This window comes from Panthera onca, chromosome C2, assembly GCF_046562875.1.
Source record: "Panthera onca isolate mPanOnc1 chromosome C2, mPanOnc1 haplotype 2, whole genome shotgun sequence".
NCBI classification, from domain to species: Eukaryota; Metazoa; Chordata; class Mammalia; order Carnivora; family Felidae; genus Panthera; species Panthera onca.
The window spans coordinates 17,794,914-17,810,103 of record NC_138347.1 but is presented as its reverse complement, the minus strand read 5'-3'; the positions used below and the strand labels follow the sequence as shown (position 1 = coordinate 17,810,103).

The window sequence follows — 15,190 nt, the reverse complement described above, 5'->3', positions numbered from 1 at the left end:
ATTTTATCTCCAAAGTTCCGCGTTTAGTAGATGGCTGTAAACTTAGCTCTTTAAGTATGTCCCATGTTAATATTTCAAAGTTGTCTCTAGATTTTCCTTAGCAGCCTGTGTCAAGGGTCCTCTTGAGCTGCACCTGTTTGGGGGGTGGCCCTCCTCATCACCTGGCACCGCGGACTTCGGGATATAGTGGACACAGCTATCGTTTTTGGCTTCACGGTCATTAGCCTTTGAGAAAAGAAATTCAGCAACCTGCTTTCACCGCACAATTTCTCTGCCAGTGCTTACCTTGATTTTGGGGGATCACAGTCCTCGCCAGCTTGCATAGAGCTAAGTCGTATAAACACTGCAGAATGTCTACAAGTATCTTGGCGAGGCTGGTGGGGAAGTGCCCCTGAGACGTGGCTTCTCCTTTTCTGAATCACAAATCGGCAGTCCAGTTATTTTAGCCTGTGCGTGTTGACTTTTCAACCATAACCTAATTGTTACATACTTCTTGTTGGAATGAAATCAGGAAACACTCAGTATTAATGAATTTAAATTTGGCAGTGGGAGAGTGCTACAAATGTCCAGCTACTTATGGCTAATAATTTTAAAAACAAATCAAATCATGGGAATTTAACTGAGCTTTAAGACCTCATTTCTCTAGCACCGGTGGGAAGGAGACGGATGAGCTCTTTATCCATGAATAGATTTTCCAGACAAGGAACTCTTTAGACACCATCTAAAAATTGTATAAATTTTGTGAGAGCATCTCCTTGGCTTTGCTGCCTTTATATTAGTGTCACAATTTAATCAACTTAATCTTCCTATAGAGCAAATCATTTTTTTCTGAGCATCGATCATTGTATCACATGGAAACATAGAGGTACCTTAGGGGATTATGGTGATATGATACCATTTTTGACCTTTTGGCAAAAGGTACCAGACCTCTGAGCTTTTAATGTTTTAGGGCTACATTTTACAGCTTTTCTGGTTTCTCCTTCATTGTCAAACGATACCCCTTCTTGCTCTCAGTTTACCTGCCAGAAGTTCCCCCTGGCCCCTGCCATGATGACCATTTTATTGCTTTAAACTGTTAGCGGCCTAGAAAAGTAGTGCAGAAAAATAGTAGAACCATTTCTATTAACTATGAATGAAAGGGCTTTGCATGGAAGTCTGAGTCATTTCCTATAAGCAAAGTAAAAGGATTTTACAATATGGTTTCTTGGTATCAGTCTAGCCTTTTGACAAAGATGTGTTTGTGTGTTTGTTTGTCTTTCCTCTAGGATTTTGATGCTCTCCCTGGTTTTCTCCCAAGCTCTGAGGCTGAAATGTCAGAGCCTCAACCATCTCAAAATCAGGCTTACTGGTTCTTTTTTTTTTTTTATGTTTATTTATTTTTGACAGAGAGAGAAAGACAGAGCATGAGCGGGGGAGGGGCAGAGAGAGAGAGGGACACAGAATCTGAAGCAGGCTCCAGGCTCCGAGATGTCAGCACAGAGCCCGACGCGGGGCTCGAACTCACAGACCACGAGATCACGCCCTAAGCCAAAGTTGGAAGCCCAACAGACCGACCCGGAGCCACCCAGGCGCCCCTGGGCTTACTATCACTGCACTTTCACCTAAACTGACTTAACTCAATTTTTTGGTGGCAGTGTAAAAGTTATTAAGTTATTTGAATTCCCACTTAAATCACAGTACATAGAGGGTATCACTGTTTCGGTATCTGTGTGTGCTGTTTTGAAATGAGCGTAATTGAGCTTTGCAATTGTACCCTACTTTCTTTGGCTCTCCATATTCTGAAATGACTTTATTCATTACAGGCTCCTGATAAAAATCAGTGTGTGTGTGCTTTTGTGTGTGTGTGTGTGTTAGTCATAACACAAGACTGCCTGACCAATATATTCAAAAGTGAGAGAGTCTAAGCTTCATGAAATGAATAAATGAGGAAGTAGACTATGAGAATTTGCTGTTCCAAGAATTTTGGTAATTTAATCAATGTATTTAACATGTGAGTGGGAAATTCAGATAAGATTTTATCAATGCAAGTGATAAGATCCACATCGACTAAAAGTATGCTCTTGGTTGCTATCTACCATGAAGATCTCTGGAATGGACATAGAGACACATGTAAACTATGTAAATTTGTTGCAAAAGTTTTAAAAATCTGAGCGTGGACGCTTAAATACAGGAGTGATGTTTAAAAATGAAGACAATACTGAAAGCATATTTGCTGCACAGAAAGTAAGATCATGAATTCCACAAACATGAAATAAACGACTCATTCCAAAATTATGGCAATAAGGAACACAATTCTGCACAGCATTGTAATTAGCTGACCTAATACTTGCACAGGAAAATAAAAATGGTCCCGTTTTAGCCATAAGTATTTGCTGCCTTAGCAACTAAATCCATTCATTTAGGGATTCAAAGTTTAGCTCAAACTTTTGGAATGTGTAATGTGGATTCTGAACTAAAATATTAATGCTATCTCATTTTCAGAAAACCTGGGAAAAAAGCAGCAGAAGTGATATTAAGAGCGGAGACTAACGCCCCACCCAAGAGGGACTTTATTAGATACTGACTTGTTCAATGTGCACAGGCAGAGAATTAGGCAAACATTCAATTGCAGGACTTTATCATTTTTAAGTCAGCATTGTAAACTGAGCTGCACTGAAAAATACCCCTTATTATTAGTCTTAAGAAAAAGCCTGACACATGGATTCTTAGTATTTTTTCCTAAATCTTTGAGATATTGGGACGTCCATCCAATGAGCAAAGAGCAGCTTCTATTGAGGGAAATTTTAAACCAGGCTAGGCCTGGGTTGTTTCAGGAATAGGATATTTTAAAGAGTTTAAAGTAGCTAAAGCCATTACTGGTTCACCACTAACCTAGCAAAATGGAGTTAATGAACAGATTTTGCCTCCAAGATACCAAAGAACTTGGTAGCAGAATTTCTTTGAAGGATTCATCAATTGTTTTGACGTTACTTAGCCAGTGTTCAAGATGGCCAACTCACTAAGATATTATGAAATGTTACGCCATTAGCTTTGTGGAACCAAGAAAAACAACTATCACGGGTCCTCTTCAGCTAACTCTAAGCCATGCATCATGAGATAATTTTATGGACAATTATCACGATCAAAAATTTCTGTCATATTCAGTTCAACCACCAGTTTCGGAAAGAGACAAATTTTAAGAGGAAAGAAAGGAATGAGAAAATGTCCATTTCTATAACCTGAGAAAATTGTGAACCACACGGTCTCTGTAGGTCAACTACCTCAACTCTAATGCATCTATCCTGTGTGTCTAGAACTTTAAAATAATAAAAGATGAAAAAAATAAAGAAAATAAAAAAGGATGTTAGGAAATTAGCAACAGCTTGTTTCAAAAACTACTTAAAGGTCAGAATTTATTATTTCTAAAAACTGTGACTTCCTTGGTATTTTTATATAATTTACAGGACTAATCCTAGATTTACAGAATTTAATAAAGTGTGCTATGCTCTTGAACTGTATCTAATGGATAAAACCAAAGATTTTCCTTTGAAGTTCTTAAAGTATTTTCTCACCATTCAGATTGATTTTCTTGTTCTTTTCTGTAGTTTTCATTCTACTTCTAGGAGAATCTGCTGTCAGGATAAAACCAGATTCTTCCAGTGAATGCAAATCTAAAGAGCTTCCTTTCCTGTCTTTCTGTTGCCGTGAAGAGGATCCAACAGACTGGTCACCTACATTTTAACCACACCCCTGTGAGAGGCATGTAACAAATAATTCTGAGAGTCATATTAATAGCAGGGAAACAAGATGTCTGCCAATATTCTCACAGGAAGCTAGTGGTGAAAGAAGGAATAGAAGCCAGGCTTTCAGGGCACTGGCTAGGCATTCTGTGTGGTCTCCCACACTGTTTCTCTTTTGAACTTTTCAATTCCAAAGCAAAAATACCATAGCTATAATGCCACCAAGGACGTTGGCATTGTGCAACAACAGACAGTCCCTTTGGTCCTTTTCTGACCCTACCTAAACAACCACCGTCTCACAGGGCGTGGTGGGTTTCGTGAGGACGTAATAAAGTAACACTGGTAATAATCCCCCCTAAGTTTTGTGACTGAGCCCGTGTTGTCTTGAATGACACATACCATGGCCATCATCCAGGAATTCTGTGATGGTGGCTGAAGTGCACTTGGACCAGGGTTTGGACGCGTCGATGCTGGTTAGGATGGAAGACATTAAGCGCTTATCTTCTGTGGAACCAAAGTTCTCTTCACAGAATTTGGAATCATCATGGGAGAGGCCGAGTAGATGTCCTAAGGGAGAGAAGAGCGGGAGCGCAGATAATGAGCGATTTTGCATTTCTACGTTTCCGTGACAATTATACTAGCACTTGGTCTCCCTCCCCTGTCCCCAACTGTACATGAGTTCATTTTAACCGCTTTCTCATGCACAGACTGGACCCCCAGGGAAATTAAAGCTGTGTGTAGTCAGAGCAGTCACTTTTGGTGAACGTTTAGAGGAAGACTGAAAAATTACACGAAGGAATAGACGGTCCCATAATCCATCTGGATCACACATGCTCAACGACATGTGGAAACAGGCCTTATTTAGAATCTAGAATTTGCAAGGCAACTGTGGGATTATGTCATAGCCCTGACTACATATTATTTTGATTACTTGTCTAATTTTCCGCCTTCTCTGATCAACCAGGAGCCCCATGAGATCAGAGAACATCTCCTCCATCCACTGTTGAAACCTCTGTATTTAACTCAATGTTCTGCAAGTTACAAACACTTAATAGACGGTTGTTGAATGTCAGTGACTTCTGTTTTCTTGGCCAAGTTACCAGGTAGCTATCCAAGAGATGAGAAGGGGGGGAAAGAAAGAGGAGTGACATTAGTAACGTTCTGGCTCCCAACAAAGGTAAGCTTGCTGTCACCCTTTCGTTTCCTTTGTTTAGAGAGTTCTGCATGTTTGCTCATCCCCCAAATAAATGACAGATTTTGAAAAACATACCCATTGAAGAACCGTCTAGGGCACCAAGATGCCCATCGCGGCGTGTTAGAGCTTAAAGAGAGAACAGCTACTGGAAACGTCGGCGATTGTCCCAAACCACTCAGCCCCGTGGGTGTTCGTGCTCCAGGTCACTATGCATGCTCCCTGCAATCCCAGGCTGCCATTTCCAGTCTATCAAGCTCGGTGTCCCAACCACATTCTTATAATCTAGTCTTTTTTTTTAATTATTATTATATAAGATTTTCACATAGTCTAAGAATAAAATGACGTTCTCCAGGATATCTAAATTTTTTTTTTTTTTAATTCCAGGACAGTATTTTGTAGAGACTCTGAAAAAGTAGACAAGTAGATCCTAATAGCTTTTTTTTTTGGTAAAGTTTTATAGAATCATACACAAAGGATCAAAAAAAAGGGTGTATAAAATACTATAGAAAAATGATGACTGCATTGGGTTCCTGGATGCCAAAGGCAGGGACTTTGGTCATTCTGCCAAAAAACAACAACAACAAAAAAAACACCAAAAAAGTTCAGTGCACAACAGTAAAACCCAACAGAGATGAAATCTTTCATTCCACATTCCAGCTACTTTTGGCCAACTTGTTAAATCACCAACACCTCATAACAAAACTGTCCACCAAGCAGCTGCTTGCTGTTGTGGCTGAACTTAAGTGGCCAGGGCTCAGTGACCTTCCAAAGCTCCACATTTTTATGGTATTTATACAGTTATTTACTTCAATAGCATTTGCCAGCCTAGCAAGTTTTCTGTGGGAAACCCTCCTGCTCTCACGTTTTATTTCCTCAGTAGCACGAATGTGCATCAGAGTCTGTTAAGTATGTCCCAAATAACACGCAAAAGGAGACGGGTGGCGGGGGGGCGGGGGTTGTCCAATTTTTGGATGGTACATGGAGTTTTCTTCATGCAACCCACAGCTCTGAAAAAAACAGGGCCTTTCACCATGTCCTGACCAAAATTGCTTAAAGTTACTTAGTGCAAAGAACACTTGTGGAGAAGGCACTCTGTGCTTCTTGAACTTTTCCGTCGTAGAATCTTTATCAGCTAATGCTGTGAGATTTGTGTGGAAATTTCACACTTGGGTTTTTTTTTTCCCCCTGGCATAGAAGAGAGAGAGGGAAAGTGGCCTAGGGTGACCTCTGCCACTTAACATTTATTTGAATCCAGGTTTTATATTTGAGAAAAATAGGTGATTTTTCTATTTCTATTTTTCTATTTCTGCATTCTATTTCATAACATATCCGGATCTATTTAACAAAGCAATAGTCTTTTCCTCCAAATGTGTCGAAACAAATAACACTTTCCGTATGAATTTTTATTACAGCATCAGGTGATTTTGGAGGGTAAATTTCAGACTTCTGAATTACAATACAGGCTGGGGCGCCCGGGTGGCTCAGTGGGGTCAGCATCCAACTTTAGATTTTGGCTCAGGTTATGACTTCACAGTTTGTGAGTTCGAGCCCTGCATCGGGCTCCGAGCTGATAGTGCGGAGCCTGGATGGGACTCTCTCTCTCTTTCTCACAGTAAATAAATAAAAACTTAAAAAAGGGAAAAAAAAAAAGAATAGATTACAGACCATGTGGCAAATACCAAAGTACCTTTGAGAAGCCCTGAAGAGTACCTCAATTTTTTCTTTCATATAGAACAGCGACACATATAATGTTTTAAAGATTTCAATTATATAAGCAAAACAGTTTATTTAAAAATATTTTGTGGGTCGCCTGGGTGGCTCAGTCGGTTGAGCATCTGACTTCAGCTCAGGTCATGATCTCATGGTTTGTGAGTTTGAGCCCCACGTTGGGGTCTGTGCTGACAGCTCGGAGCCTGGAGCCTGCTTTGGATTCTATGTGTCCCTCTCTCTCTGCCCCTTCCCCACTCATGCTCTGCCTCTCAAAAATGAATAAACGTTAAAAAAAACAAAAAAAATATTTTGTTATAGTTTTATGAATCTTTTGACATGCCACTTGGCAGGATATTGTGAATCTTATGCTCCATCAATTTCCTAATTTATCAGCGTAGCTTAGTTGCTGCCGAAGATACGTATAAGGAATTTTTATATGGCGACCAGAAAAGATTGCCATTCTGAGCAGGAACAAATCCTAGTTCCACTCCAGTAAGAGCTAAAAGAAGATGTGAATTTTCTAAGATCTGCTAAAGTGAATCGGGAATGGACGGCTTAGGGGTCAAGGGAGAGACAGAATCTTTGGAGGAATATTCTGTTCTCCATGAAGCAAGTCTGTCGACTGGTTGGGAGAAGCATGCTCTCTAAAGGACAATAGGAGTCATGGCCAACGCGAAGAACATTTAAGCACCCACAGAAACAGGCAGTCAGTTCCAGTAGCTGGAAGCAGGGCACAGTGAGAGAGACCCATGTGACTTCCCTTCAGGAGCTGGACAGGAATTAAAATGGAAGATCAATGTGAAGAATGTTTGGATGCTCTTCAGGAGAGACGTGACAGCCATACTAAAGGCCGTGAGCAGCAAAAGTTGTGGTATTTTCAAATGCGAGTCCCCCGATCATTATGCTAAGACATTAATGTCAGCCTGAGGTTTGCCAATATCTCTGAGCCCTGAAATGCCAAGGTATATATAAAAGCGCAGGATATTTTAAAAGGACACTCCCATCAGAGACCACACACTATGGCACTAAACGCTTATTAACATAGAAACATCCAGAATCCAGGAAACTTAAGATATAATGTCGTAGTGGACAATAATGCATTTCGAGTCGGTGTTGTGAAAGGTTTAATTAGAATGGATCACGATGTCCCTGATCTCCTAGGACATCTGCCTTTCCCGGTGAGAATTCGTTCATCAGTCACCCACGGGGATGTTGAAAATTGCAGATGTGAGCAGAGACGGAGCATTTCCCTGAGAAGCAGCCTTCAGCAGGATTAGCACAGCTGGGATTTGCACAAATGTGTCCCAGAGATTAAGACGGCAAATGAAGCCTATGAAGCCTTGGTGGAGAAAATGTTTACAACGCCTAAACTTAGGTGTTGGTTTATCAAAATGCATTTTACGAGGAGTCTTTAGAGCAATACAGAGCAGAGTTAGTTGAGGGGTGAAGTCCTTGGAGGAGGCCGAGTGATAGAACCAAGGAACCAACAGAGAAAGGCAATTCTCACCCTCGGAAAGCCAGATATTTCTTTCCAAAGTCCACGTAGAAAAGAAGAGTGGAGGGCACGTGGGAGACTCAGTCGGTCAAGCATCTGACTCTTGGCCTCGGCTCAGGTCACGATCTCAGGGTTGCTCAGATCGAGCTCTACGTGGTGCCCTACCTTGAGAGTGAGGAGCCTGCTTGGGATCCTTTCTCTCCCTCCCCTTCTGCCCTTCCCCCTTTCTCTCTCTCTCTCTCTCTCTCCCTCTCAGAGCAAATAAACTTTGAAAAAAAAAAAAAAAGAAAGCAAGAAAAGAAAAGTAGAGTGAGGAGGAGTCAAGGCAGTTTTGAAGGTAAAAGAAGAGATCTGAAGAAGCTCAACCAAGCTCCTAGAGTCAAACCCCTACCGAGAAGAGACAACGCAGAAAGTAGACAGAAGGCGATAACTCACTGTCAGGGTTTCAAGTAGAGGTCCCAAAGTCTCGCTTTAAGGAGGAATTAGTATTTGCATTTGCAAGAATTAGTGTTCGTATGAAAACTAAAATTGGAAGTATTAGTGTTTGTAATCAGTAGACGTGCAAAAGATTGAAGAGCAGCTTGCTTTAACTACGTTAAGTCATCTTGTTTCCAAGGCTAGCTTTTGCAGTCGATCTTTAATTCTTTTTTTATTATTAATTTTTTTAACGTTTATTTATTTTTGAGACAGAGACAGAGCATGAATGGGGGAGGGGCAGAAAGAGAGGGAGACATGGAATCGGAGGCAGGCTCCAGGCTCCGAGCTGTCAGCACAGAGCCCGACGCGGGGCTCGAACTCATGAGCTGTGAGATCATGACCAGAGCCGAAGTCGGAAGCTCAACCGACTGAGCCACCCAGGCACCCCATGCAGTCAATCTTTAATTCTTGATTAACGTAGCTGGAAACCTTTCACCTCAAATCTGGAGGCAATGAAAGGAACAAACACACTTGTGTAGTGAGTGCACGTGTTAATGACATTTGCATTTATATATGAACTAAGAACACGAAAGGTATTACAGAAGTCAGAAGGAAGCTCGGAGAATAATGCACCTGGGTAATCCAATATTTTCCCAAGTGCTACAGACTTCAGAACTGCCTCTTGTTCTTTGAAATCATTATTAAAAGTCAAGATGTAAATTGCAAATGCTTTTGGAGAGAATACTTATCTATTCTTAACAGACATTCCATCATATCACAAATGCAACAATCTTGCTCACGAGTGCCCATCACACAAAGTAAGATCTGGAAGGAGCTTATTTGGATTACACAAGGAAACAAATTTCATGGTGAATTATGTCAAAGCAAAGTCTGTAGGGTAGGAGTTTGAATTATACTGTTATCTCAGAAATAGCAAACAATTAGTCACCCGGTAATTTCTCTAGTACGGTAATGGTCTTTTTAAAGGCAAAATGAGTGAGATCTCATTAAATAAATTTCATCTTTGATATTCACAGTATAGACTTAAAGAGTATCTTGCCTCCTTAAATTCACAAATGACTCTGATGTTAGTAAATCTGAGAAAATGCATATACACTGGGTGAAGACACGTTACCAGAAAGGGAAATGTTGGTCCAGCGTCTTATTTAGCTCAGGCGTTACTCTACAACTAGGGCTAACTTATAATATTAACCTCAGGAAGGAAATTGGGTTGTTCTTCTAAACTTTGGTCTGAAAATTAGACAGCAGTTCAAACTCTTGTATCTTGACCCTAAGCTGACCAACGGACAAGGGGACAGAGCACCACATCCTACAAAAAGTCACAAAAAGCTCTGTAATGTGTTTACTTAAGAAAGAACAGCTCGGATGAAGCATCTGTTTCTTAATGAGGTCATGTTTTTATTTTACCTAATTTTCCAGCTGGGATTATTGAGGTGTAAGAAGATCTTGCCAGGGGTTGAAAAGTGAGCCAACAGCTCACGTGGGATCCGAATCCAGAATCCTTGAAGAAGAGAACCAGGAGCTCCAGGAACTGGATCCTACATGTCTATTCAAATGCAAAGCCTTATGCAGAAGCGATAAAACCCTTACAAACTCCCATTTCAAAATGTTAAGCATGAATGGTAAGTGTTGTATCAGTTACAGAATTCGGAAGGAAGAAAACTTCATTTGGGGGCCTTCTAGCTAGCTGTGGATACAAAGGATATTGAATCCTTTGTAACCCAATTCAGGATTATCTCCTGGAAGATCAACACTAACGAACCATTATAGGATAGCATCAAAATCTTGGGTTTTAGAGCCAAGTGAATTGGGTTCGCATCTTACCCTAGCAGTATACTAGCTGTTGACCTCAGGCACGTTTAGAAACTTCTTAAAGATGCTTACATCTCTGTGTTTTTTCCTTTCTTGGGTGACTCATTGCTAGTGCTTACCCCATGGCATTTTGTGAGGATTAAATAATATAAAAGATGCAAGGTGCTTAGAAAATACGCTTGACAAGTATCAAAGGCCCAGGGATTGTGAGCTGACTTTATTGTTCTCACTGATATCCCCGCTTTGTTATGCTCTTGAGTATTCTAATCTTAAGTAGTTTTGATAAATTTTGATATTAACAGACAATTGAGGAGAGAAGGAGACATTTGCTAACCATTAGAGGGGGAAAAAATCATGCATCAAGTTTGTGATGTCTTTACTTTTTATGTGACCTTCAACTTGGATTTCTACACATGTGGCAGGCAATCTAGAGGCTTCCACAAGAGAAATGGGAATTGGGATAGGATATAGAAAACACAGAACCGGCACACAAAAAACCCTAAATCTCCCATTGCTGCGGGACGTAGAGTCGAGACCCATTTCCACCTTTCATCTGGGGGCCAAGAAAGACAGTGTGGTATGGCTCCAGACTAGATAGAAAATAATAATAATAATAATAATAATAAGTTTAGCTCATGTTGATTAAAGCTATACGTTTGGGTTTAAATCCAAGTTTAATCCTAGCTTCCTTTCACTCCACATTCACAGTTGGTCCTGACATCTGATTCTGTGTGTTGGCTTCAGTCTATGGTGTTTCGAGGGCCTCTGCAGCTTTTCAAAACATGGCCTTGTTTAATCTAATCATCTCTGGGAGCACAGTCACACACATCAGCGCGACCAAAGAACTCCCTCTAACCACAGCAAAACAGGGGCAGCCGGGCTGCCGTGTCTCCACCACTTACTTCCTAAGCCTCCAGCTGAATACTTGGCTTTGACTTTTTAAGTTGCCTGACTTTAGCTCAGGAAGCATTTTGGAGTCTTTCACGGTGGAGAGATTCCCTTAGCACATTTTATAATTAACTACGATAAAGCAAAGCTTCAGCAAGTTCGCAAATGATGGATTTCATTAGCCTAAATAAAATCAGATTGTTCTCCCTCGCATGTGGGGAGCTGGCCCAGCATCAATAAAATTATTATTTTGGAGAACCATGTGTGCAGCAGGTGAAATCTTTATTATTACAAGCCAATAATAAAAGTTTGACAAGTTAAAAATATAAACTCAAAATGTAAACTTACATTCACTTGCAAACTTTCCACAGTTCACACTTGGGTTATAAAATGGCCATAACCCCATTCTTGCCTCCACTCAAGGCACACGGATGAGGACTGTGTTCCCGAGAGTTTAAAGCAACTTCTTAAAATGTCCGAACAATTCAGTCGATGTTTACATACACAAAACATAGCAAGGAGGAAGACAAATTATTACTGCCTGTGTAGGGTCTATATTTATCAAAATCTATTTTCCAGAAGCCTGCACTGGCATCGGTGGACTACATATCTCCAAAATCTGGCTCTTTTTATGGAAACGATTAGCAGGAAAAGAGAAGTGCTCACATTAATATCTGGTCCAGGGAAAGAGTCACTTTTCAGAATTGTTCATTGAAGCCATTCTGATTTTACCCTGATGGACAGAGAAGCTGTAAGATGGGTCCTTCAGGCTAGTTCAAGTACTTCACGTTAATTTTCAAGTTCGGAAATATTTTAGATAGAGGGGATAAAAGACCAAAGAAAATTGTGATTCAAATATGACTGTGTATTTTAAACCACTAGGTACAGAAATAAGCAGTGATGGGGCATAGCGTGAGAAACTTGAAGTCCGTTAATGGAAGCATTATTCTTTTCCTTCCTCAATTAAAAAAAAAAATTAAGTTTATTCATTCCAAGACAGAGAGAGTGAGTGGGGGAGGGGCAGAGAGAACGGAGAGAGAGAATCCCAAGCAGGCTCTGCACCGTCAGCGTGGAGCCCGACCTGGGGCTCGAGCTCACAGGATGCGAAATCCCAACCTGAATCGGAATCAAGATCCGACCGAGCCACAGGCACCCCTGAAAGCATTTTCCTTCATCAAATACAGTAAAACCTTGGTTTGCGAACATAATTCGTTCTGGGAAAACACGTTTGTAATCCAAAGCACTCGTGTCTCAAAGCAAATTTCAAGAACCACTGGCTCGGTTGTGATCATGCGATGTTCAGCCTCACGTACTACTCGTATTGCAAGACATCGCTCGGTTAGCAAGTTAAAATTTATTAGACCTATTTGCTCATCTTGTGAAACACTCACAGACCAAGTTACTTGCACTTCAAGGTTTCACTGTATATCCTTTTACTGCTTATAGAAGAAATAAAGTAGAAAAATTATGGGAACAGCCTAGAAATTTTCTTCATGGCTTATGCTTTGAGCACAGTAACATACCTCCACAGTCTGTGTGCATGAAGCAAATTGCGCATTTTGGAATGTCCTCAAGCAGATTTCAAAGCACTCTAGCAAAAACTGAGGTCACTTTACCACTGTCCATAGCCTATATATATAACCTCCCAATCTGGAAAGTGGTAAATGTCTAATAAAAGGAAGGGAAGAAATCACACGAGAAGAATGAAGTGGAATTAGAATCCAGAGCATGGTTAGCTCAGACCCATGGTTTCATGCAACAGTCTAAAAATAAAGTGCCGGAAACAGCTCAGCGAGTGGCATTACCAAAGATCACACTGGCTGCAGAGGCAAGACTGTAATAACAGACAGATGATTAGGAAATATTTTGTGGGGTTATTGTCTCTAATTTCTTTAAGGCTCGTACTTTATAACATATGTTCACAATATCTAGGCAAGAGGTGAAATTAAAGAATAATAAAGCAATTAGAAAATAAAGAGAATGCAAGCCAGATCCCTTTGCGAAAGGAAAATTAAGTCCATATCCCCTTATCCCCAGATCTTAAATTTCTCAAATTAAGCTATATGTAATGCAGAAAGATAGATTAAGTGGGCAGTGTTTGACTGAAGAATGGATTATAGAGAATTCTAAGGAAGGAAATAGAGATGACCCAACCAAGAAATTAAAGGGAACAGAGGGCATGGTCACATAATCAAAGATTTGGGCTTGAGTTTTTCACATAGAAGCCTATACTTCTCCATCATTGTTCTCTTGTAAAACTGCCCGATACTGTACCATGAAGAAAAGTCCTTATTGTACATATACAGTTTTAATAAAACATTTGTTCTCATCAGCACCTGTCTTCCTACTTCTCAGGCTGCTGGGCCTGCCCACGTTTACCCTTGGTTTAGGAATTCAGGAAGGCTGGGAAAGGTGATGCCAGAAGGTTCTTCATGCCAGCCCAGTTGTCTTGAGAGTCTAATGCATCGCCAAAGAGACTTAATTTACTGCCACAGCGATACCCTTGCAGAGAAACCTCCCAAATGCTAGCAATGCGTGATAACAGACCATTGCAGGATTAAAGGGAGAAATAGCCCTTCCTTCAAGAACTTTGCAATCTCTTCTTTAGAAGATCAGGATGTAGGGCTCATAATCTTACAGATGGCTGATGTCACAATCCAACAGTGTCACTTACTCACAGTCTGAGATGAAGCAGCCTCTGCCTACCCACAGATACAGAACCTTTCTTTCGGAACTTCCATCGCTCTGAATAATGGTGATTAACTACTGGTGTACTTTCAAAATCATCTCTGCTTAATGATAATCCTCTCAAGCATTTGGGCTAATTCTTCTTAGCTTCTGCTGCAGGTTCAGAATGTTGCCTTGGGCAGCTCTTGTGTTTTTCCCACTTACTCACTCGTGCACATCCGTCTATAGGTAATAAATACCGATTAAGGATCTATATTAGGCTGTATCATTATCAGCTTAATAGGTATAAATGAGAGAGAGGTAAAGACATATTCCCAGCTCAGAGAGCTCAAATAGCATATGTGTTTTAAAAACCTTTTCAGGCTTGCCAGGTCTTTTTTTTTTTTTTAATGTTTATTCATTTTTGAAAGACAGAGAGAGACAGAGTACAGCAGGGGTGGGGCGGAGAGAGAGGGGAAGCAGAGAATCAGAAGCAGGCTCCAGGCTCTGAGCTGTCAGCACAGAGCCCGACGCGGGGCTCGAACTCACAGACCGCAAGATCATGACCTGAACCGAAGTCGGACGCTCAACCGACTGAGCCACCCAGGCGCCCCATTGCCAGGTCTTTTAAAGTAGCACACATCTTATCATTAGCCCACGTTACAGACAAGAAATGGAGACTCAGTGTCTGAATCTCTTGCGTGAGACAAATCAGAGACCACGGAGGCAGAGATGAGACTCCGTCTGGAGGCTACAGATGCCCAATTAATGTGTAAATTAAATTATTATCAGTGATGCTGTAAGGTGGTTATTTATGTTAAGGCTTTTATGTCCGTGTGCTGTTTTTTTTCCTTAGATAGTAAGAAGAGTGTCAGTGAAGAAAATCAGAGTCGTGATTAATACTTCAGAATTGAAATTTAACCACTGATCTCCACTTCACTGTTGCATTGTGCTGACTTACACAATTACATCTTTGATTTGAAGTTATTTGACTCTCCAAAGAAAACACAGCAGCCAGAAACCTGCCCTCTGTGAAATGTTCTCTGCCTACTAGGAATGTGAAAAAGCAGCTTTAATTTCTGTTTAAAAATTACAGTTTTAGGTTAAAAACCTCAATCTGTTTAAGAGAAATAGAGCAAAAAAAGTATCTGCTCCCAAAAAGATGATGCTAAAAGGTGAGCCATACATCTAACGTTAAATGAATTTGCTACCTAAAAAGCAAAACAGAAGCATACGTGGTTATAAATAACAGCTGGTATCTGTAAC

At 40.6% G+C, this 15,190-nt stretch overlaps 1 protein-coding gene and 1 long non-coding RNA gene across 3 annotated transcripts in view; one reads left to right on the top strand and one right to left on the bottom strand.

Annotated features, from left to right (window-relative positions):
- The window catches only part of ADAMTS5 (ADAM metallopeptidase with thrombospondin type 1 motif 5), a 51,628-nt gene that overhangs the window by 20,458 nt on the left and 15,980 nt on the right, over window positions 1-15,190 (bottom strand). For both annotated transcript variants that reach the window (XM_081796566.1, XM_060640337.3), the window contains one exon: window positions 4,119-4,286. In XM_081796566.1, the coding sequence (XP_081652692.1) occupies window positions 4,119-4,286 (168 nt within the window). The remainder of the gene's footprint in view (window positions 1-4,118; window positions 4,287-15,190) is intronic.
- On the top strand, window positions 9,211-11,515 carry LOC144617401 (uncharacterized). The gene is made up of 2 exons (XR_013557848.2): window positions 9,211-10,179; window positions 11,078-11,515. It is a non-coding gene; the product is annotated as an uncharacterized LOC144617401 (long non-coding RNA).